Source organism: Homalodisca vitripennis, unplaced genomic scaffold (genome assembly GCF_021130785.1).
Source record: "Homalodisca vitripennis isolate AUS2020 unplaced genomic scaffold, UT_GWSS_2.1 ScUCBcl_2403;HRSCAF=7130, whole genome shotgun sequence".
NCBI lineage: Eukaryota > Metazoa > Arthropoda > Insecta > Hemiptera > Cicadellidae > Homalodisca > Homalodisca vitripennis.
Genome location: NW_025778514.1, coordinates 48,624 through 72,490, shown reverse-complemented (window position 1 = coordinate 72,490; position 23,867 = coordinate 48,624). Strand labels below are relative to the sequence as shown.

The 23,867-nt window shown below is 29.7% G+C and overlaps 1 protein-coding gene across 1 annotated transcript in view; it reads left to right on the top strand.

Moving 5' to 3' along the window:
- The first annotated feature begins 9,895 nt into the window (after positions 1-9,895).
- The window catches only part of LOC124372012 (cytochrome P450 4c21-like), a 46,419-nt gene continuing 32,447 nt past the window's right edge, over positions 9,896-23,867 (top strand). Inside the window, exon 1 of the mRNA XM_046830387.1 lies at positions 9,896-9,977. Within this exon, the coding sequence (XP_046686343.1) occupies positions 9,906-9,977 (72 nt within the window). The 5' untranslated portion in view covers positions 9,896-9,905. The remainder of the gene's footprint in view (positions 9,978-23,867) is intronic.

The following is a 23,867-nucleotide window of genomic DNA, read 5'->3' as shown; positions in this document are numbered from 1 at the left end:
TTTCAAAAATCTTCATCCTGACACTATTTTGTTATGAATATGGTCCTTTATACTGAAATAAAATTACTAGTTAAAAATGTTTCTATCTAAATGGAGTCAGTTGTGGACCTACTCAATAATCAACTGTAAGTTCGAAAACACAAATATCCTAACGATTGTAGATAAAACGAATGAGTTCTGGTTTAAAGCAAAAGATATAGCAGAAATTTTAGAATATGATAATACCAGACAAGCAATCAGAATAAAATGTCGATAATGATGATAAAATGGTTTTCAAATACATACATTACAAAGCGGCTATGCCATAGCCTCTTACAAAAATCTTCATTCCTGACACTATTTTCGTTAATGAATCTGATCTATATTCTCTAATATTGAGTTCAAATAAAGAACAGGCGAGGACCTTTCAAAAGTGGGTTACAAAAGAGGTTTTTACCCTCCATTAGAAAATTTTAGTGAGTACAAACTTGAAAACAAGATTAAATATTTAGAGGACGAAGTAAAACACTTGAAAATTAATGATGAAATGAATAAAATTAAAAATAGATAATCAAGAATTAAAAATGGAATTAATGAAGAAAGATATGATTTGTAAAGACTTTGATGAAAATAAATATTACACGTGTTTCGTTTTAATAAAAAATAATCATATTTTTTAATATCCTTATTATGTAATTAGGGCACAAAACCCGTGAAATACCAAGACGATTGAAACATCTGAAAATAAACTATCCAAAATTAGATATTTTGTTCATAGATGACGAACCAAATTCTATCAATCTTTATAATCAAATGAAAAGAGTCGTTATACATAAAATTACAATGGAAATCATTTTACCACAATCATGACAGAATCTCAACTGATTTATAAAATATCTAAATTACACGATGATAATGTTAGTAAATTAGTATATTAAAACTCTCGAATTATGATATTTTGTTTGTAAATGTTTTTGAAGATAAGGTAACCATTGAATAATTCGTCCACACTAGCAAAGAGTCGGTTTCTTATGACTTTCTCGGTTAATTCTTTACAGCACAATATGCCAGTTTTTTTATCTTTTACTGTATTTCCAATCGTAAAATTTGGAAATATCCTTAATTCCCTTTCAAATGTAACATTCCTTCTCTTCTAAAGATAATTGTTTCTATTTTATAGTACAATTCCTTTGCTATATTTACTACGACAATCCTTACAATAATAGTAATTATCCGCCTTTTCTAGTTTCGTGTACAACGGGTTTTGGGGATGGAATAAATAAATGAGTCCATCTGTCTGCCTGTATATGCGATAACTCTTGCGTTCATTTCGCTAAATATGTAATAATAAATTAAAACGAAATATTTTTTGCGTGAGTATCACTATCCTTCGTTGAGACTAGAAGTAGCGGAGGGTTAGCCCTTTCTATGTAGAGCAGGTTGATGTGGCGATGACTAAAAAACAATTGCGCTGTCTATAATTGTTTTAATAAATTAACACTGAGACATTGGTAAGTATGTGAGCGGTAATTAAGCGTGCTATGTCGATGGGATAGCGCGAGCGGGAATCGCCGATTTGACTTGATAATTGAAAGGCATTACTTAGGCTGGGGCTGTGAATTCAGATTTATTTGACGTTTGTGTGATATGATGTAGGTTAAATTTGTAAATAAAAACTTAAAAATAAGAAAATAGATACAAATAATTGACGAAAAACGGCAACCTCCATACTCCCCTTTGCTCTGCTCTTAGTCAGAACCGGTTTGGTCTCGTACTAAGACAGCAACTGCTTTTAATTATTGTTCCAATGTTTCCATGATATATATATATATCACGAGGTGAAACATTGAGTCGCATTCTACTTAATTACAATGGTTCATGCATTGTTTCAGGAACAATAATTTCAAGAAAAATCATTTTGGATCATTTAATGGAAGCAAAATTCATACTTCATAAGTAAGTAGCCTTCTTAGTTTTTATCTTTGCGACATGGAAATTTTATTGAAAGGAAAACAATTTTGTGTTGTAATTTATTCTTAACACCTACAAACTGTAACTAAATGACACAAATCTTCTTCCTTCTGTTCTTAGTATTGGCAAGCTACTCATCTTAAGGCTTTTCAAGTTTTGGCTACATATTGACTGGCTGTTTAAATTGCTCTATGGGAAGGAGATAAACGAATGTTTAAAAATTCGAGACAAATGTTATGAGCGATCTCAGTCAGGTAATGTTGACTACAGTTGCTTAAAAATTAGCTATAAGAACACAGGGAAGGAAGCTTTCCTCAATACTACATTTTGCCCCAAACATTTACTTAAATAAGAAACTTCTTAATTTTGACGATCACTAAGTAAAAGTAGTGCTTAAACGAACCACGCATAGTAGTTTTTTAATGGAATCATTTTAAATAAGTTCTTCTCATATTTACATAAAATACATCTATACATTGCATATAAATACTGTAGGATTAGTTTATGTTAAAAGTCAGTAATGGTATCTATAAAATAATATATATATATATATATATATATATATATATATATATATATATATATATATATATATATATATATACAACATATACAAGGGTGTTTGAAAAGTCTGGGGTACGGCTTTAATATTTTACAAACCATAGCAGATAACATCTATAAAACTTTGCACAGTGTCATATGGCTATGTCAAACTATTTTTCCTTGCTATTACCATGACATGCCAACCATGAGGGGACGGTCCACAGAGGAAAACATGGAAATCTTAAATTAATTAAACCATGGGTCGAGTGATGTCTCGTTTGAAAGAGCTCACTTAGTAGAGTTGAATGCCGCAAACCGCATCTCAAAAGGTTTATCCAATCAGAAGAAATGGCGAGTTGTTTTAGGTGCACATTGTGAAGTTACATTATGCGCTACCATTTCTGACTGGATCGTCGTATTCTGATGCGGTAGGTGGCGTTTCACTCTACTAACCGAAGTGTTTTCACTGACTTTTTTTTTAATTAGCAAATTATGTCATCATAATTTATAAACACAATAAATAAAACTAAAAATGAATTCGTCGTCATTATGTTTATGAATTAATTAAGTTCTAGCATTGTTCTTTGTTGGTGAAATAGTTAACTTACCACTTAATTTTTAAAATTAAATTTTTTTTATTATTTTTTATAAATACTAATCAGTGAAACCATTGGCGTTTCACTCTACTAACCGAAGTGTTTTCACTGACTTTTTTTTAATTAGCAAATTATGTCATAAATTTATAACACAATAAATCAAACTAAAAATGAATTCGTCGTCATTATGTTTTATGAATTAATTAAGTTTCTACCATTGTTCTTTGTTGGTGAAATAGTTAACTTACCACTTAATTTTTTAAATTAAATTTTTTTTTATATTTTGTTATAAATACTAATCAGTGATGAACCATTGGTTAGTTGAGGTGAAACGCCTCCTACCGCATCAGAATACGAACGATCCAGTCAGAAATGGCAGCGCATAATATACTTCACAATGGTGTACCTAAAACAACCCAACCCGCCATTTCTGATTGGATAAACCTTTTGGAGATGCGGTTTGCGGCATTCAACTCTACTAAGTGAGCTTTTTCAAATGAGGTATCACTCGACCCCATGCTTTAATTTAAGATTTCCATGTTTTCCTCTGTGGGCCGTCCCCCCATGGTTTGGCATGTCATGGTAATAAGCAAGGAAAAATAGTTTAGATAGCCATATGACACGGTGCAAAGTTTATAGATGTTATCTGCTATGGTTTGTAAAATATTAAGCCGTACCCAGACTTTTCAAAACACATTGTATATATATAAATATATTTATATACAATGTGTTTTATATATATATAGTATATATAAACACTTTTGCCCTACCCCCCAAATTTGACCAAATCAATTTAGTGGATTGATGCATTAAAATTTGCACGTAAGGTTTCGCATAAAACACTATTTTTCTACAAACAGCTCATATTCCTCTAATACTCTTCCATGTTTAAATAAATTTAAAAGAAGAAAGTGACTGGGAACCTCCACCATTAGCCCCTGATCATCCCATTGAACAGTTCATCAACGTCCATATTGTCAAAACCTATCTAATCCTTCATTTCAAGATTCATTAAAACGAAGAAACAACTTAACGCCTATTGAAATAAAGTCTATAAAATCACTCCAAAATAACAAGGACATTATAATAACACCGGCTGACAAAGGAGATAAGGTAGTTATTCAAAACATGCAAGATTACATCACTGAAGCAGAAAGACAATTGTCTGACTCAAATACATACCAATCACTTGACAAAGATGCTTCCAATGAATTTAATAAAATTATTAAACAATTTCTTAAACAACATGGGGAAAATGAAGAACTATCTCTTAAAACAATAAATTTATTAACTCCAAAAATTCCAAGAACTCCAACTTTTTATCTTCTTCCAAAAATTCATAAAGATATTCGACCACCTCCAGGACGTCCAATCGTAACCAGCTACGGTTGCCCAAACTGAGAGAATTTCTGCATTTATCGATGATCAGCTGCAACCATTTGTCAAACAACTACCCTCCTACGTTAAAGAACACTGATGACTTCATTTCAAAACTATCAAAAGTTAATCAACCTGTTTCGAAAAAACACAATTCTAGTTACTGTTGATGTCACATCCCTGTACACAACCATACCACATGATGATGGTATAAATGCTGCTAAACATTTTCTCAACAGCAGACCCATTGACTCTAAACCTTCTACAAATTTCTTACTAAAACTTATACATTTTGTTTTAACAAATGAACTGTTTTTAGATTTTCACAATAAATTTTATCTACAAGTCAAAGGCACAGCCATGGGAACAAGGATGGCTCCCTCTTTTGCCAATTTATTCATGGGATTATTGGAAAGAAAAATTCCTAAATTCTCAGAACCATCTTCCTTTAGTTTGGTTCCGTTTTATTGATGATGTTTTTTTCTGTGGGATCATGGTGAAGAACTCCTTCAAGAATTTCTACAATGCATTGAACAACGTTTTTCAACCCTCAAATTTACTTGGAAATTTTCTCATGAAATTCTTACTTTCTTGGACGTAGATGTTTTTTATAGAGTGGCTGGTTTGCTAAAAACTAAAATACACGTAAAAGACACAAATACTATGCAGTATTTTGAATTACAATAGTTGTCCACCCCACTTACGTGAAAAAAAAGTATTCCGAAGAGTCTTTCAATTCGTGCGAAAAATCTTTGCAGTAATGAGGACGATTTTATTAATTATATCAGTAAATTTAACTTGTGGTTTTAGAAAATTAGGATATCCCGATAAAGTTATCAAGAACAATTTGAATCAAACCATCAAACAAAAATAACAATCCTTTTCCCCAAAACGATCCGAAATTCATAACAAAAATTTTATTCCTGGCCTTCACAAAATCAACGCAATCATGAAGACAGCCTTTAACCTACTTCAAAATTCTCAAGAAACTAAAGACTTATTTTCAAAATCTCCAAGGAGTTGTATTCAAAAAGCCCCGCCAACATTAAAACAGATGTTGGTCTGTACTGATCCTCTAAAAAAGGAAAATAAGGAATCACAGTCCTTTGGTTGTAAACCTTGCCAAAAACCCCGTTTGTGGAACCTGTAAGATCATGTCTACAAGTCAAAATTTTCAAAAGTAATGTAACCAATCATGTATATCCTATCAAAGAGGAACTATCAACTGTGACACAAAAAACCTTATTTACCAATTTGACTGTAAATTTTTGGTGAAAAACAATACGTCGGCCAGACATCGAATCCTTTACGGATACGAGTAACTGGCCATCGATTTGACATTGTCCATTAGCGATATAGAAAAACCTTTTAGCCAGTCACGCTATCAATGTCCATAAACAAAATCAGATTGAAAATTGCTACACCATTCAAAGGCATAAATAAGATCCCTGAAGATTCAAACGAAAGCCTTAATAGATTTAAATTGAAAAAAAAGTGAAAACTGCACACCAATTGGTGCTTCAGACAAGACATCCAAGGGGTCTTAATTTAAGATAATTTTAGTTTTCGTCAACTTATTCACACACGTCCACGCCATGGCCCATCAGCTGCTGATCTACTGTATTTATTTATAATGTTTGTTTTTCTTGTTTGAGTTCTAACCTAATGTTTTTTCAATTTATGTAAATATTTATACATGTATATTTATCTGAAGAAGTGTACCTAGATACACGAAAATTTATAAATGTTTCAAACCAATATACCGTGGTTTATTTATTAAGAAGAGAATAACCTGTTTCTATAAATATATATATATATATATATATATATATATATATACAGTATAGAGCGCTTACTTTTTTCCGATTCAATTATTTTGTATTTGGCCGTATCTGTCACATATGCGTTTAAATAAGCAAACTAACATATGATCGAAAGACCGGCGAAAGATACGGCCAAATACAAAATAATGAAATCGGAAAAAGTAAGCGCTCTGTGGTGTAATGGTAGCACATTTACCCGGCAAGTGAGAGATCCGGGTTCGACTCCCGGCGGAGCGAGTACTTTTTGCGTTTCAATGTTTAAAATTAAATAAGGACAATTTGCCATTTATACAATTTTTATGGATATACTATATATATATACAGGGTGATTCAAAACTAAACGGCAATCTCTCGAGAGCTTATTCTATAGCTAAAAAACAAGTAAAAAAGTTCATATAACCATATGGCCCGGAAACGCTTCGTTAGGCGAGTTACGCCTAACGAAAGATTTCGCCCCGGATTTCAGAACCCTTGGTGAAGTCAGGCCGAATAAGATTCATGTGAATTACTTAGGAAAAAAATATTAATAATAGGTATTGAAATTTAGCTTTATTTAAAAATAAAACAGACGCACAAAAATGCATATTCTTATCTGCATAAAATATTAACTAATGTTTAGGTTGTGAGTAACAGCTGATCATTTATTCTAGACTGAACAATAACATAAAATGTATATACATATATAATATATATATATATATATATATATTATATATATATATTACATATATATAATATAGTTTTTGACACTAACTCCAAACTTATTTGTTTTATACTTAAGCTTGTACCTATCAACATTTTGAAACATTCTTATTTTGCTTTCTTACACATTTGTTGGTCTCAAATAGCAATCCATAGCCAAAAGTAGCTTATTTAATACCCCTATACTTATATTGAATTTACATAATTATTTACATTTTTTATATAAAAGTATGTATACTGTTACAACAAAGTATTAACAAAGTTTTTTGTCAAGGAAACTAATACAATGTATTAACTACATTACAATACAGTTGCCATCATGTTCACATGAAATATTCCATACCAAAAAGTCTATCAATCCGAGGAAAAACATTTATGTTCAAACAGTTCGGATTAACATCACTATATTGAAATATTATCTAGAGCATTTAACTGCTTGGAGCTACCCTACAACGATTATTAGAAATCAAAATTTACAGGTCTATAAGTAATAAAAAACAACAGCATCAACCAGAATAATCATACAATGATCCCAAATTTATTACTCACTACTTCTCCTGAGCTACATAAAACTAAGCGATATATTACAAACGGTTGATAACATTTTGGACATCATCTCCCTTGACACACAATATGTTTTTCAAAATACCAGAGAATTATTTTTAGCTAATTCTGAAGCACCTTTTTGTAAGACCTACATTATTGTTCTAACCAAGTTCCCAAATTCAGATGCTAATAAAAAGTATTTAGGTTTTTTTCTTGCGAAGACAAGATAGCCCTACATGCAAAATTCTAATCCTATCTAAAAACTTTTACGAGTAGCGCAACTAATAAAACATATCCGATTTAAATAACATTAACTGTAAATCAAATAATGTAATTTACCAACTGTAATTCAAAATTTTATCTCTAAGACTATATTGGTTTCGACAAATCCCTTACCTATAAAGTTTTTAATTAACAATCGTTCTCCAACAGAAAAGACAACAAATTGGTTTCACAATACGTATTCGCTCATAACGAAATATTACTAATTAAAAGGAATTTGTAAAGTATCAGAAGATTCTACCAAAATCGAATTGGACAATTTAGAAACAACATACATTAATTGTACGTTTACATTTATTCTTGGTTTGTATACATTGTTTTTTATATCCTTTTTTGAGAACGACATTATGTTGTAATCATTAAGGTACGAAGTGTTCTTGTACTCCTATATATATATATATATATATATATATATATATATATATATTATATATTATATTTATTTATACATAAATGATTGTTATAGGAATGGAAAGAAGGAGCCACTATTAAAAAGGAAGTGATTCCAGGCGCAAATCAGAACAACGAACGTAAAGTACATATTTTCTTGTTATTATACATATTTACTAACAATCTAAAAAATGTATTACTATTTTGTTCCTTTGGAAGAAACAATTGTTTCCTTTTGTTGATGAAACCGTCCTGGTTTCTGCTTATTGCATGTGAGAAGAGATATACTGTCGCCCAACTTTGGATCTAGTTAGCACAATACTTTAAGTGTTAATAACACAAAGATGATAGGGGTAAATATTATTGTCCTTTTTTACACAAAATTCTCTGGGTTGAGCGGATGTCGAATGTGCAATCTGGCTACACATATTTAATATATGTTTCATTTTACATATAGAGATATAGACAGAACATTACTTCACCATTCATTTATTAATCAAAGATGATTATGGTTTTATTTTAATTTACTTATTTTAAAAGTGTACCGTTAATTGATTAATTAAATTTTCATATAATGTAATTTTCACAACCTAGTCAGCCAGTATAATTTAATATTATTTTTATCCAATGTTCCGGACTAAATTATTGAGCGGAGTAACTACCTAATTGGCACGCGTCTGAATATTTTCTTCTAACCCTTGGTAGCAGCCCAACTACGAGTATGTATGTAACTGAGCAGACCTCGCGCGCTTTGTGCGCGAGTTTACGTGTCCCACGTGTTTTTCACGGCTCACAGGGCACATATTATTTGAGTAGATGGCTACCAGTTTCTTAACTTCTACTCATCTTCTAGTAACCACCGACTAGAAATAACCCTTCTTAGACTACAGCGTCATTTTCTCGTGCCAAGACGCCGACACCCGGGTTGTGAGTTTACACATTGCGGAAGGAAGTAAAAATCTTAATGTCTTATAAAGTAAAACATCGTAGGCATTATTTCAGAGAACATTGGATATTTTAGGCCCACCTATAAGATATACATTTTTAGTTCTTATGTTCTAATTGGCAGCAACGTGACAATACATACATTTTCTTTAAACATCTAAAAGTGGTGCTTGTAAGTTTAGTAAATTAAATTGAACTTATAAGTAAAACTTTGCAATTCGAATATTTATTACTACGACCTCAGAAGTCACCACCCCCATGTGTTTATTGTCATACGGTACAAAAGAATACACATACATCGCAATATACTTGATAACTTCTGGCCCAAAACACCTCTTGTGTGTTAATTTCTGAACACTCTTATTAGGAGATATCAAAATGTTAATAAAAGTACATAAATATAATACTAAATTTAAAATTTCAATTTAATATAACTCTTACAGGAAGGACGTTTTCTTGCTGTGATTAAAAGTTTTTATTGCTTTTATGTAATAAGCAGTTTTCTTTGTATTTTCTATAACTTACGTAATTACTTCAAAACAAATTAACATTATTGTTTAATGAATATCATGATTTACCTATTTGTTCTAAGAAAAGTTTGATAGTATTAAAATTTGATAATAATAAAAATGAATAATTCAATGTTGTATCAAAGCAATTACATTTATTATATTTAGATCTAAATATGAACATTTGGTCATATTTGATCTTTGATTTTCAGGCTTATCAGGCTTAAAACTTAGTGGATGTAATGTTTGAAAATTTGCCAATGGTATCAGATGACCATGATTGGATGGATGAACTTATAACTATGATAGCAGGTGTAAGTATAAATATTAGAATTGGTTGTACAATTAAGTAATGTTTGCTGAAATTTATTATGAACCGTGCGTGGTCCATTAAAGTAAATAAAATTAGCAAGAAATTTATTCAATGATGAATGAAGATGTAAAAAAAAATAGTAAATATGCATTATTATAAACTTTAAGTAATTATTAAAATAAGATAGACCTGTTAGTAGTATAGTTGAAATATACTTTTAAAATGACTCGTGCGTAATGTTGTACCGTTAATTAGTTAATTAGATTTTATATAATGTAAATTTTCACAACCTAGTCAGCCAGTATAATTTAATATTATTTTTTTATCCAATGTTCCGGAACTAAATTATCGGCGGAGTAACTACCTAATTGGCACACGTATGAATATTTTATTCTAACCCTTTGTAGCAGCCCAACTACGTGACCGATTAGACCTCGCGCGCCTTCTTTTCGTATTATTAAATTAGCCCTTTGATGCCAAACATATAAAAGTGAATGTAACGTAAAGTAAAGTTGTAAATATTAAAGTAACTTACCCTTGAAGATCTTTTATTTGCTTGATTGAAATATATACAAGTTGTGGCGTCGTCCTTCTGACGAGCACGTTGTTGTAATAAGTTTTTTGTATCATTAAATGGCTAATACCGTCGCGAATTTGTTTTAGGCGAGCTCACGGATCTGACCGTATCTCACGTGTCTCACGTATCTCACGTATTATTTGAGTAGATGGCTAACAGTTTCTTAACTTCTACTCCTCTTCTAGTAATCACCGACTAGAAATAACCGTTCTTAGACTACAGCTTCAATGTCTCGTGCCAAGACGCCGACACCCGGGTTTGTGAGTCTACACGTTACAAAGGGAAGTAAAATCTCAATGTTTTACAAGTAAAACATCGTAGGCATAATTCCATATAACATTGGATATTTTAGGCCCACCTATCAGATATACATTTTTAGTTCTTGTACTCTAATTGGCAGCAACGTGGCAGGGCATACATTTAATTTAAAAACTGAAAGTGGTGTGCTTGTAAGTTTCATAAATAAATTGAACTTATAAGTAAGCTTTGCAATTCGAGTATTTATTACTACGACTTCAGAAGTCACCACCCCTATGTGTTATCGTCATTCGGTACAATGTATTATATCATATGTTTTTACCATGAGCATAAAATTACATAATATAAATTAAATAAACGTAAGAATGTTTACATGCTCGTTTATAGTTATTAAACAAAAAGCAAAACATTCAAATAGCTAAAAATGACCTTTTCAATAGTATGTCCAATACTTTTTTCAAAAGAAAAATCTTCATTACATGTTTTAATATTTTTAAAATATCCTTGCTGTTTAAAAAATACATTCTCAGATTGATCAAGAAGTTGCGTAGGTTCGGGCCAGCAAAAATTAATACAATTTATAAATCTACAAGTTGTTTAGTAATAATAATAATAATTTATTAATGATAATAAAACTAAAAATGCAAATAACATTTAAAGAGTCTTTATATATATATTGAAATAAAGATTGGAATTCGTTACAATGAATAATTTATGGAAACCAATAAATTGCGAATACTTGTATATATTATGGATTTTAGCTTTTTTCTAATACTTAAACGAGTTTGAAATGTCTAATTTTTTTTTAAATTGGAAATGTGTGGTAAAGTAAAAAACTGTAAACTATTTTTATAAAGTGTACTTATTATTTTTATTGGTGTACTTCATAGTATGTTTATCGGAATCGTACAATATTAGAACCGGAATCGCTGTTGAAATAAAAATAAATGGGTCTAAAACCTTTGTAAGACAACAATTCTTTAAATAAAATACTTACAAGGCGACACAACACATGATCGACTTCTTATTAAATCCTTTAGTTAACTCCTAGATCTCGGACTTCCAGTGATCCCTTAAAATCATTAAACACAACAAAATAAAGTTTCTTTTAAAGAATAAACAGGAATAGAAAAATTGTTTTGAAATGAACTTTTAAAAAGTCGCGCGATAAAAAACGCAGATAATAGTACATTACTATTTTGTACATTTTAACACCCTGTCATTTTCATTAGGATGAACCTTTTGAGGTCCGGTTTGCGGCATTGTATTCTACTTACAGAGACCTTTAATTTTATGTGCATATCAACCTATGCTTACATTTAAGAATCTCGGCTTACTCCTCGTGGACCGTCCCCCATTGGAGGTGGAGAGTCAATGAACCCATGAAAAAAAAAACAAGATATTTAGGTCTAACGAAAATGTACGGAGTTTTAAACCTCCTAACTTATACGGTTTTAAAAAAAATAGGGGGGAAGGGGTCTTAAAACTCACCCTGTATATATATATATATATATATAAGTAGATAGTAATATGGGGTTCCTGGCGCACTTTCGGAGCCGACCGAAAAGCAATGTAAAATACTGTTCAATGTACCATAAAGGAAGCTGAGAAATAACACAGCAAATCTCAATGAAAAATTAACCGAATCTACAGTCGTTCGTCTCCAAAAGCGATCGGTACATTACTATCTACTCTGTGGAATGAAAAATTAACCGAATCTGAGCTTCTACTTTCTTAAGCTGTGCTTTGTAAAATGTTGTCAAATCTGCTACGAATAAAGGATTTATCTTAATAAAATTTAATCAATTTAAAACATTTTTACTAAAAACATACTGTACTTTAATAAAAAACTTTTCTACTAAATAAACAACATGAACTCACCAAGCTCTCTTCAGTTTCTAGCATTAAAACAGTGCAACAAAGATGAATTCAACGAATTACCAAAACATTTTAAAGAACAGTTGATACTTTCCTTAAATGATACAGAATTCAAAGAACTTGTAAAGTCTTTTGCAGAAAAAACGTCTAATGGAGTGTTTTACTATCGGCAAAAAACTAAAAAAGTAAGGGATTACATATTTAATATAATTACGAAAGATATTGAAAAGAAAGTAAAAAATAAACAAACAGAGAGTTTTCATCGTTTTTTTTATGACATTTTTCCCATATTATACGTTCTTTTCAAGATAATCAAGACTTAATTGATGAATTTCTTAGGAATTTTTGTGAGTATCAAGATTTATCAACACAATTCATTAAAGAGCATTATAGAATTTTTCTTATAGAATATAGCCACATTTTGTGTGAAACAAAAAGGTATTACTGTAGATAATATTCCATGTGATTCCTATGAAGAAAGACACCAACTATGGTTATCAAAAACAGTACTATGACGTGGGGAGGGACTGCAAGTTTTAGAGTTAAGACTTTATTCTACAAATGTTAATTGTTATAATTTCTTTATCTTTTATAGTCTTCTTTCCAGTAACAACCAAGTGTAATTTTTCATTTTTGTTTAATTCTTTAATCTTTTTCTCATCCAAAACAGTCAAAAATCTGTTCGGCAAGTGTACTTTACAATCTTCCAACTCGGCAATTATTGTAAACCCGAATTTATCTTTCATTTTCTCCAAATTCAAGATTCTATGTTTCTTCCTTTCTTCCAATTCATTCAACTTCTTATACTCTTTAAACTTGCATTCACCAATATCATTTAACTCTTTCAAGAACTCCATTTAAATAGAAAAAATTTAAAGACGGAAAAAATGAAATTTGCTAACAATCACTCGAGAAGTCGGGGAGAATGTGAGTAAAACCGCATTCTTTTCACGAGGTTCTTCGTTTAATTTCTCCAAATGTACTATAAAATCATCGAGGATTTCTGGTTCAAAATCATAAACAAATTCTACATCTAGATAATAAAAAAATACAGGTAATATCTTTTCATAATAAACGTGTGTATTTAAACCAACAAACCTAATGTATTCTTTGAAAAGGAAAATAATTTTGTCAATGGTTCCAAGAGATAAGTAAAAAATTTTTATTCTGTTTTCTAATTCTGTAACAAATTTTGTTTGCTTCTTGTCTCCGTATTGTAATTTCATAAGCAGATTATTCAAATGTGTTAGTTTATTTCGAAATTTCTTAGGTTTAGGTCTTTCGTACAAAATTAAATTACAATCTCTACCAAACGAATCTTTTATCAATAATTTCTCCTCTATTATAACACTTGTAACAGTTGGCATTATACTCTTCCATTTAAACAAAAAGATTTTTTTATAAATGGAGATTATGGAACTAAGTCTGCCGAGATATAAATTTTTCAGCGCAAATGTTTGTGTTTACATTTCTACAACAGAGATAAATAGAAATAATTTCATTCTACTGTACAACTATTTAGGATATTTTGTCTATGATTACAAAGATTATTCCGGAAGAAATCGAGATTTTTCATCAGCGAAAGAGTATATTTTTGAAGTTTTAGAAGGAATGAAAGAGAATAATATGAACATCATCAATTATTGTTAAAGACATACAAAATGAGTGTTGTTAGTGTGCGTGTTTTTGCGATATCTACTTAACTTCTAAGAAATTGGAATGGGAGAAGAAGAAAGGTATCATATATTTTATTTTAATCAACTGTAGATTTGTGACGTCTGCTGTGAGCGTTTGTACCACTAACGCTTGACCTCGAATCTCATTTTATTGAAACATGTGAGAGGCGTTTGTGTCACTAACGCTTGACCTTGCTTTGCACACGCCGTGTGTCGTACAAGGACAGTAGTGACACCAAACAATGACCTTGCTTTTCTCACGCCGTGTGAGACAATGAAATCACTGTAAAAACACTTAATTCTGTATTACAAATGAACACTTTACATCACTATTTTCACACAATGTTTTATCACAGTTTAGAATGTCTACACAAATTCACAATCTTCTTGTAACGTCTTTCTTCGAGTCCCAAATATAAAAGTAACTTATAAAATATAATAATACTATGAATGGCAACGTCCAGTGGAACACTTCACTTCACTTTTAACAAGAAACACAGAACATCACACAATCTTCTTACTTCATATAAAGTATATATCTTCTTTCTTCAACTTGCAAATACATTAGAATCTTCTAATTGATGATATATCTTGTTAAATTTCGTTAAAATAGAGGAGGATCAAGCATGACTGACTATACGTGGCCAACGCCCATGATGAAAATGTTTTCCGTGCGATAAACGATTATGAATATCGAAGTTTTATCGATAATAAAAATCGATGGTTACAATCGATATTAGAACTGTTATAGTTTCCAATGTATATTAAAATAAGTGAATATCAATATTTATTTCAAACCTTGTTGTTAAAAAACCACTCAACCGATTTTAATGAAATTTGGTACACATATAGTAAATACTTAACTCTTTCGACTTAACTTATCATAAGGGTGAAATCATCCCCTATTTCTTAATATTCAAAGAAAAATAAAAAATTTTATCGGAAAAATCTGAAACTTCAAAAACAAGCGAGTTCAACTTAAAATTTCATGAAAATAACAAAATTTTCAAAATCTACCCCAATCATCCCTTATCTTTAAACTCTTATATCTCGAGAACTATTGGAGCTTTTTTGATGAAATTTGGTATATAGGATCAGTAAATATTAAAGTATTTTTTAAAATCACCACTTCCGGTCCATGACCTTGAAATAGTTTTTTTCCTAATATCATCCCTATTTTTTCAAAATTTTTTTAATGCAATTTAAAATGTAAACTTTTATCAATGTCTTTAACAATTCTGTAAAGTTTTAAAACTATCGGACGAATAACGCGATTTTTACTGAATTTCTCTAATATCGTTCTTAATCACATCATAGGCTAAAAATTTCTCAGAAACCACAACCACATAACATGTCGAGTTTGTAACAGCTTTTTGAAAATCCATATTGATAATTATATCGTTCTTTGAACCAGAAATATTTGTCAAACTCTTTGTTGTATCAATGACATAAATAGGTCTATTCGCTAAAAATTCTTTAGGATTGTAATACATTTCCTTATTATTACAGTAAACTTTCTTAAAATCTTGATACATCTGATACATGATTCTGAAAAGACCTCCGAAAATGTTTAAATTTTGTAATTCATCTGGATAATAAGAACCGTTCAATTTTACTCTGATATTTTTATTTACATCCAAACTATCAAACTTTGAAGGATTTTTTTCTTGATTATTCTGTCTACCTGTTTGAAAACCTATAATAACGAACTTGGGATTGAAGATATTTCTATAAATGTTTGTAATATCGAACGAATAAGTTGTTCCGGAAATACCTTTTTGTTCAATACACTGCCAATCTAGAAAATTAAACATAATGTTTTGACTTTTTGTAATTTCATCAATCAACCTTATTTTACTCGTGATTTTATAATCAATCATTGGAACTCTAATAAAAAAAATCTGTAATTGTTATTTTTCCATCAACAGGCATAACATTTCCAGTTGCAGTCTTCAGAATCACATCATCGTCTTCTGCTCTTATAAAACTTAGATAAAATCCTCCTTTATAGATCGGAATAGTAACATTTTCAAAAAATCCTAATCCAAAATGAGATAAATTTCCAGCTGCTTCAAAAACACCAAATTTAAAATCTGATTCAAAGCCATTAGAAGTTTGAGAAATAACATCACTTTTTGAATACGAAATAGTTCCTTTAATTGTGCTTAATTGGCCACAGTTTTCGACTTCTTCTATCAATTTATTGTGTTTTCTTACTTCAATCTTAGAAAATAAAAACGGTATAAAATTATCGATTAATCTAACATTATCAGTTCCAAGATATGCTTGACCATCTTGTTTTGTTAAAGTTCCAGAAATATAAAACTGGGAAGTTAGACGAGCAAAAGTTATCTCCAAAATCAATATTAAACTCAGTTCTTTTATTCGGTTCATTCAAATGTTGTTTACTAATTGGATAGAAATTTTTTTTAAACTCCGCCCTTTTCAATATCACTAGCATATTTTCTGTAGTCCGCCATTTAATAAGAGAAAATTTAGAAATTTTAAACATCATGTATCATTTTTTCATCGATCTAATGTACGTTTTTATAAGAAAAGATATAAATTTTAGTAAAATAATTAAAAAGATTAGAGTCATTTTTTAATGATCTACTTCGTCATATTCAGGATTCTCTTCCTTAAATTTTGCGATCTCGGTCACATATTTCAATAAAATTTGCACAGGATAGTAACCGCTATCTATAATATTGTTCCAATCAACTGTATCTTTATTTTCATCCAAAAACTTTATACTCAAGTGTTGATAAAGACAAAGAACAGACATATGATCTTTTAATTGATAATGTATATTTTCTTGAATGAACTCTGATGATAAAGTTTGATATTTAGCAATGTTATACCAATTCAATTTGTTTACGTATAATCTCATCATATCTTCGGATAATTCATATTTTTGAGAAATGTCATCCCAATGTTCTTTTTTCAAATCTCTTTCGTGTTGCATTATAAAAAGATCGAAAGCACTGTAATGTCCCGCCATCTCTATTTATTAAGAAAAAATTTCAAAATCAAGTTTTTATAAATTTCGTTACATTCAGCACATTTTCCCGAAATTCTTTTAACTCCGTTAATGTTTGCATAGTATTTTATATCGTTTGTGGCAGTTTTCTCTTTACATCTCACACAATATATGAGCGCCATTTATATAAGGAAAATTAGTCATCGTAACCACCTACTCCATTAAATCTGTTGTCGATGTTTTCAAAAGTTTTATCGACATCTTCTTTAAATTTATTAAAGTTTTCTTCTAGTTTATTTACTTTATCGAGATATAAATCGTTGTATTCAACGAGTTTATGATCAATATTCTCAAAAGTTTTTGTGGCATCTAAACTAAACTTATCAAAAGACTGCTTATTTTTTATAAACTTTTTCATTAATTTCGCCAAAGTTTGCTTCTAGTTTAATTAATTTATCATGAAGTAAAGATTGATTAGTAACTACTCTTTTAAAAACTTCACCATTTTTTCTATCGGTTTCATTAAAACCCTCTTGAAATTTAGCGAAATGTTCCAAAAAGTTTGTTATTTTTCCATAAAGATCGCCTTTATATAGATTGAAATTTTCCTCAAAATTTGTAAATTTTTCATCACAATTTTCTATAGATCTTTTACTTTTTTCATCAAGTTTTTCATAGACTTCTATTGTAAAATCTTTAACATGCTGTTTATGATTCTCATAATTTTGTTTTAGTTCATTAAACATTTTAATAGGATCTTCTAATTGAATCATTACAACAACATCAAAATGGATTAATTCCTTTACTAACACCGCTAATTCTTTTTCCTTTAAAATCTAAGGCATTTTTAACATTCGGATCATGTAAATCAACAATATCGATGTTTTCTGATAATTTTAGAGGTTTTAAAATTTGTTCTTTAACAACAACATCATGTTTGTCAATACCAGGTCGAACACCGACAATTCTTTTTTTATTAGCCAAACTAACATAATTCTTTTCAACTTTGATCGCTTCAGTAATTTCATCAGCTTTTTCGATGTGAGACATTAAATTGGTAAATAATTTTTTTACACCATCATCAACTTCTTTTTCCAATGTTTTTATTTTATCAGCAACTTCATTTGAACTCATGAAATTTGCAAGTTTGTTATCATATTCTGCTTTAAAATCTTCAATCTCGACAGCAAACATATCTGAATCTGGAAGGTTTTGTAATACATTTTCTAACTTGTTATCAAACTCATTTCTCAAACTATCAAAATTCAAACTATTATCTACATTTTGAATAATTTGTGTTCCAAATACGTCAAAAATATTTTGTGAATCCATATTTATTAAGCAATAATTTGTTAACAACTTCTTTAAAATCTTTACCATTACTCAGTTCATTCAAAACAAAAAACACATAAATGACCACAAATTGGGGGATCTTTATAATCTTGAATCTGAGAATCATTGTAGTAGACGCTTGATTTTTTCAAATATTTAATCAATTCTATAGGTGGTTTGTCCTCAATTCTTCCATACGAATCAAAATAACATGCATTCTTATCATTTTTATAATAACAAATCCAATGCGTTCCACTTCCCATAATCGAGTCTAAATTCACAATTCCACATTCAAATTTCTTAACTTTTTCAGGTAATGTATCTCTCATGAAGATTCCTCTAAAATGTTTAATATTTTTGCAGATTTCTTCCAATTCCCCGAATGTTAAAGGTTTAAATTTTTTTTTCAATGTTTGATTTCACGTAATTCAAAGTTTTTTCATCTAATCCAGATCCTGTAACATCTTCCAACTCTTTATCTAACCAATTTAAAATGTTTCGAACAATAGGAATCACATCTTTTTTAACGATTGGAGCAGCTTTACGAACATAAGGAACAACATTTTTAACAACTGGAATATTTTCTCCAAAATCTAATAAATCTTTCAAAAGTCCACCATTTTTGAGTTCTTTCAACTGATTATAAGAAAATTCTATTCTGGTTCCTTTATTGTTTTTCTTATGTTTTTCGAGTTTATTGTATTGTCTATTTGTTAAAAATATCTTATCTTCGCCATTTTTTAGTTGATCTATTTTAAATTGAATACTAACGGGTATTTTCTTCTTAAAAGCGGATTTTATTTTTTCTTTCTGATTTTTGCTGAAATTTACATTCACCTCCATTTATATAGTTAAAATTTCAAGTTCTCTTCGATTCCCATTCCTAGTTTTCTCTTCAAAAACATTGCTCCAGCTGTTGGAAGCGCAACAAATCTTTCACCTAAACTAGCATCTTTTGATAAAAATCTATCCATTGCCTTATCTTGCAAAACTTTATCTGCGATATGTCTGGAATTTGTGTCTCTATGTTTTGCATAAAAAATATCGTGTTCCATAGCAGCTTGCTCTAATTTATTTATACCAGGATCTCCTCTTTTTAGTCTTTTTTCGAGTTTTGTGCCAGGCCCCAGATACTGATAAGTTGGTACGTGTAATTCAAAAGGTAAATTGTTGATAAAATCATTCAAAAGTCCACTACCCTCAATCATAGATGAACTTATTGCCGGCAAAACTCGTTTTAAATATTTAATTCCATCAGGTTTTTCAATCATTTCATCAAGTTTGTTCGAAATAAAATCTTTAATCGCTTTCTTTTCGTTCAAAAAATTGTTGTTTCCAGCCTTCTCTTGAGCATAAATATAATTAATAATTCCATCGAGTTTTGTCAAATCGTCGATATATCTGTACTCAATCTTATTATCACTGTATTTTCTCACACCTGATCCTTCGATTCGTTTTTCCCAAATTGGTTTAATCAAATTGAGATATTTTTTACCTCTACTTGACTTAGGCTTCTTAGTAGATGGATCATTATTTTTGTAAATTGAGTCAGATTCCCATAAAATTTCTGTATACTTTTGCAAATCTTCTTCAGAATATAAATTGTCTTTTGGGACATCATTGTCTGTTAATAATCTCCATAAACCTTGAGTTCCTTCATATGTTTTTTCATTAATAATGATATCATTATGCTCAAAATTCACGGGCAAATTTCCAATCATAAAACTTTTCTTTTTTCTGTCCCAATACAAACCAAAATTTATCATCCTTTGCTCTAGGAAGAAACTTTTTACCAATTTCACCAATTATTATATCCGTTGTTCCAGGACTTATTGGTTCAACTATGGTAGAGTCTTCAATGATTCGAGGTCTAAATGGTGTTGAAGATGGTAATTTTGGCAATTCAAACTCAGATTCTGGTATCGAAATATCAGCAAATTGTCGTACAACTGGAACCAAATTCATCAAATTTTGATTATCGCTTAAAACATTTTCAATTTTGCCCTCAACATTTTTTATTGCAGAAGTTACAGGTTGATTAATTTTTTGAATAAGTTCTTGTTCTTCTTCATCCATTCGAATCTGTTCTTTAAATTCTTTGATTAATTTCTTTTCGATTTGATCAAGTTTTTTTGCTTCTTCTGAAGTTACGTTCGCCATTTATTTAGGAAAATTTTGAAACGTAGAACGTGAACGTGGAACGTGGAAACGTGAACACGAAACGTGAACACGGAACGTGAAACACGAACGTAAAACGTGAACACGAAACGTAAAACATGAACGTGAAACGTAAACACGAACGTGAAACATGAACGTGAACGTGGAACGTGAAACATGAACGTGAACGTGGAACGTGAACGTGGAACGTGAACAGATTTACCGTTTTTCTGTTATTTTCATAATGTAAATAAAAATTAAAGATAATATAAAAATAATTGTAACAAATATTTTATCAAGTAGATTTGTCAGACCACTGAGCAGCATTTATGTTAGAAAATTTTATTCAAATATTTGCCATTTTTAGGCTTCAAAGTTAGATTAATAGTTAAAAATCCATAGTCTTCTTTCCAAATTGTATCACACAATTCATTAAAGTGGTTAAAACTCATATCAGATCCCACATAATTGTTGTAAATCTTTCTCGAATAGTGATCGTCTTGCTTAAAAACACACAACATATTCAAATTATTTCTAATAACTTGTTTATCAAACTTTGAAAAGCATTGGGAAAGATAGATACAAGATATGTTTTTGTGACGGGACATTACGAAATATTCCTTAATAACGTCTTGATTTTCTAAAATACAATCATCAAAAACGATTAACGAATTGGGTTTACATTCGCTTAACGGAACTATGTCCTCAGAAGCATTATAAAAATGTGATATTTTTTTGTTTAAGTTTTTCTCAATATTTTCAAATCTTTCTTGTAATTTTTTATAGGCGTCTTGTTCTAAAGATTTACTAAAAACATACAAATTGGAATAAGGAATCAACCTATTGTAGATAAAATTCAATAGTAAAGTTGTTTTTCCACATCCACTTGAACCAACAATTAACAATCTGATTGGTTGATCTTTCTTATTTTCTTCAAACGTTTGAAGTTTTATCTGATCTTTTTGCTTTAAAAATTTCTCCATTTAAATAGAAGATTTTCATCTTGAAGCAACGCTTGCGAAAATGAAGCTGTTCAAGTTGACTTCAGAAAGCTCTAAATTAGTTTTAAACTTGGAACATCCTATACACTTAGAGGAAGAATAAAATTATTTTATCGGTTTAAGCGGTTTTTATTCTGACAATTTTGTAATAAATATTAGTGAAAGTTCTCCTTATTGTATAGGATTTAGTGAGAAGAACGTAACAAAATATTATGGTTTAAACAAAGGATATTATACTTTCGATCAAATAAAAAATTCCCTTAAAAATTATCTGAAAACATTCAAACAATCAGATAAATCTTTAAACTTTGACGAAAACAAGTTTGAAATGCAAAAAAATTATCTCTCTAATAAAATTCAAATAAAATCACCAGTAAGAATAATGTTTTCAGCAATTATTGTAGATTTATTAGGGTTTGTTCAAGAAACTATTGAGCCAAATCAGGTATATTTAGGAAATAAAACGCCAAAATTTAGACCGTTTGATGTAATTGAAGTACATTGTAATCTCGTTGAACCTAGTTTTGAAAATCATACCGAACATTTACACAAAGAATCTGAAATTTTGTACACTTTTTTCCCAAATGTTGCTTATGGATCAAAAATCAGTGAAAAACCGAATGAAATCGATTATATTCCAATTAGAAAAAATATGAAAAGAATTCAAAAAATCGTCTTAACTGTTCAAGACTCTGAGGGAAATTTATTAAATAATGAGAGTAAAACAACAATATATTTAAGATTGAAAAAGGAATAAAAATGAGTTGATGATGATGACAAAATTCAATATTTTTACTTAAAAAACAAGAGTCTATGCCATAGACCCTTTCAAAATCTTCATCCTGACACTGTTTTTATCAATGAATCTGGCCTTCATTCTCAAAATAAAAATTACTAGTTAAATTTCTTTTCTATCTAAATGGAGTCAGTTGTAGACCTACTCAATAATCAACTTAGATTTAAAAGCAAACATATCTTTACAATTGTTGACGAAAATAATGAATTTTGGTTTAAGGCTAAAGATGTTGCAGAAATATTGGAACTTAAAAATACGAGACAAGCTATCATAGATCATGTTAAAGAAAAATACAAAAAAAGCTTTGAAAACATAGATTCTGACAAGGGTATCGAATCGCGACTCTTACAAAAATTACATCCAGACACTATTTTCATCAATGAACCAGGCATATATTCTTTAATACTGAAATCTAAAATGAAGATTGCAGAAACGTTTCAAAATTGGGTTTTAGAAGAAGTTTTACCGAGTATTAGAAAATATGGCAAGTACAAACTTGAAAACGAAAATAAGCAGTTAAAAGATGAAATAAAACAGTTACAAATTTCAGGTCAAATGAAATCCTTGAAAATAGAGAATCAAGAATTGCGAATGGAATTAATGAAGAGAGATATGATATGTAAAAATTTTGATAAGAAAAAACACCATGTTTTTGTGTTAATTAAGAAGAATCACATGTGGGAATGGCCTTATTACGTTATCAGAGCTCAGAAACGAGAAATACCAAACCGATTAAAACATCTAAAAATAAATTATCCTGAATTAGAGATTTTGTTCATTGATGACGAACCAAATTCTATCAATGTGTATAACCAAATGAAAGAATCTTTGAATATTTTATACAACGGAAATCATTTTACTACAAATATGGCAGAATCTCGACTGATTTATAGAATATCTAAATTACACGATGAAAATGTTTCTAAATTTTACTAAAAACTCTCGATTTATTATATTTTGTTTGTAAATGTTTAGCATAACTAGGTAACCATTGTAGAATTCTTTTTTCATATTCACAAGGCATTTCGTTTTTATAACTTTCGCTGAAAATTTTTTTAGCACAATCTTTGCAAAAAGCATCTTTTCTATCTTTACTATACTGCCAGTTATTAAATTCAGAAATATTTTTAATTTCTTTACAAAAGTAACACTTTTTCTCTTCTAAAGTTAATTTGTTCATTTTAACGTATAATTCCTTACAATAACAGTCTTTTCTATTCTCTTCTTGACACTTTG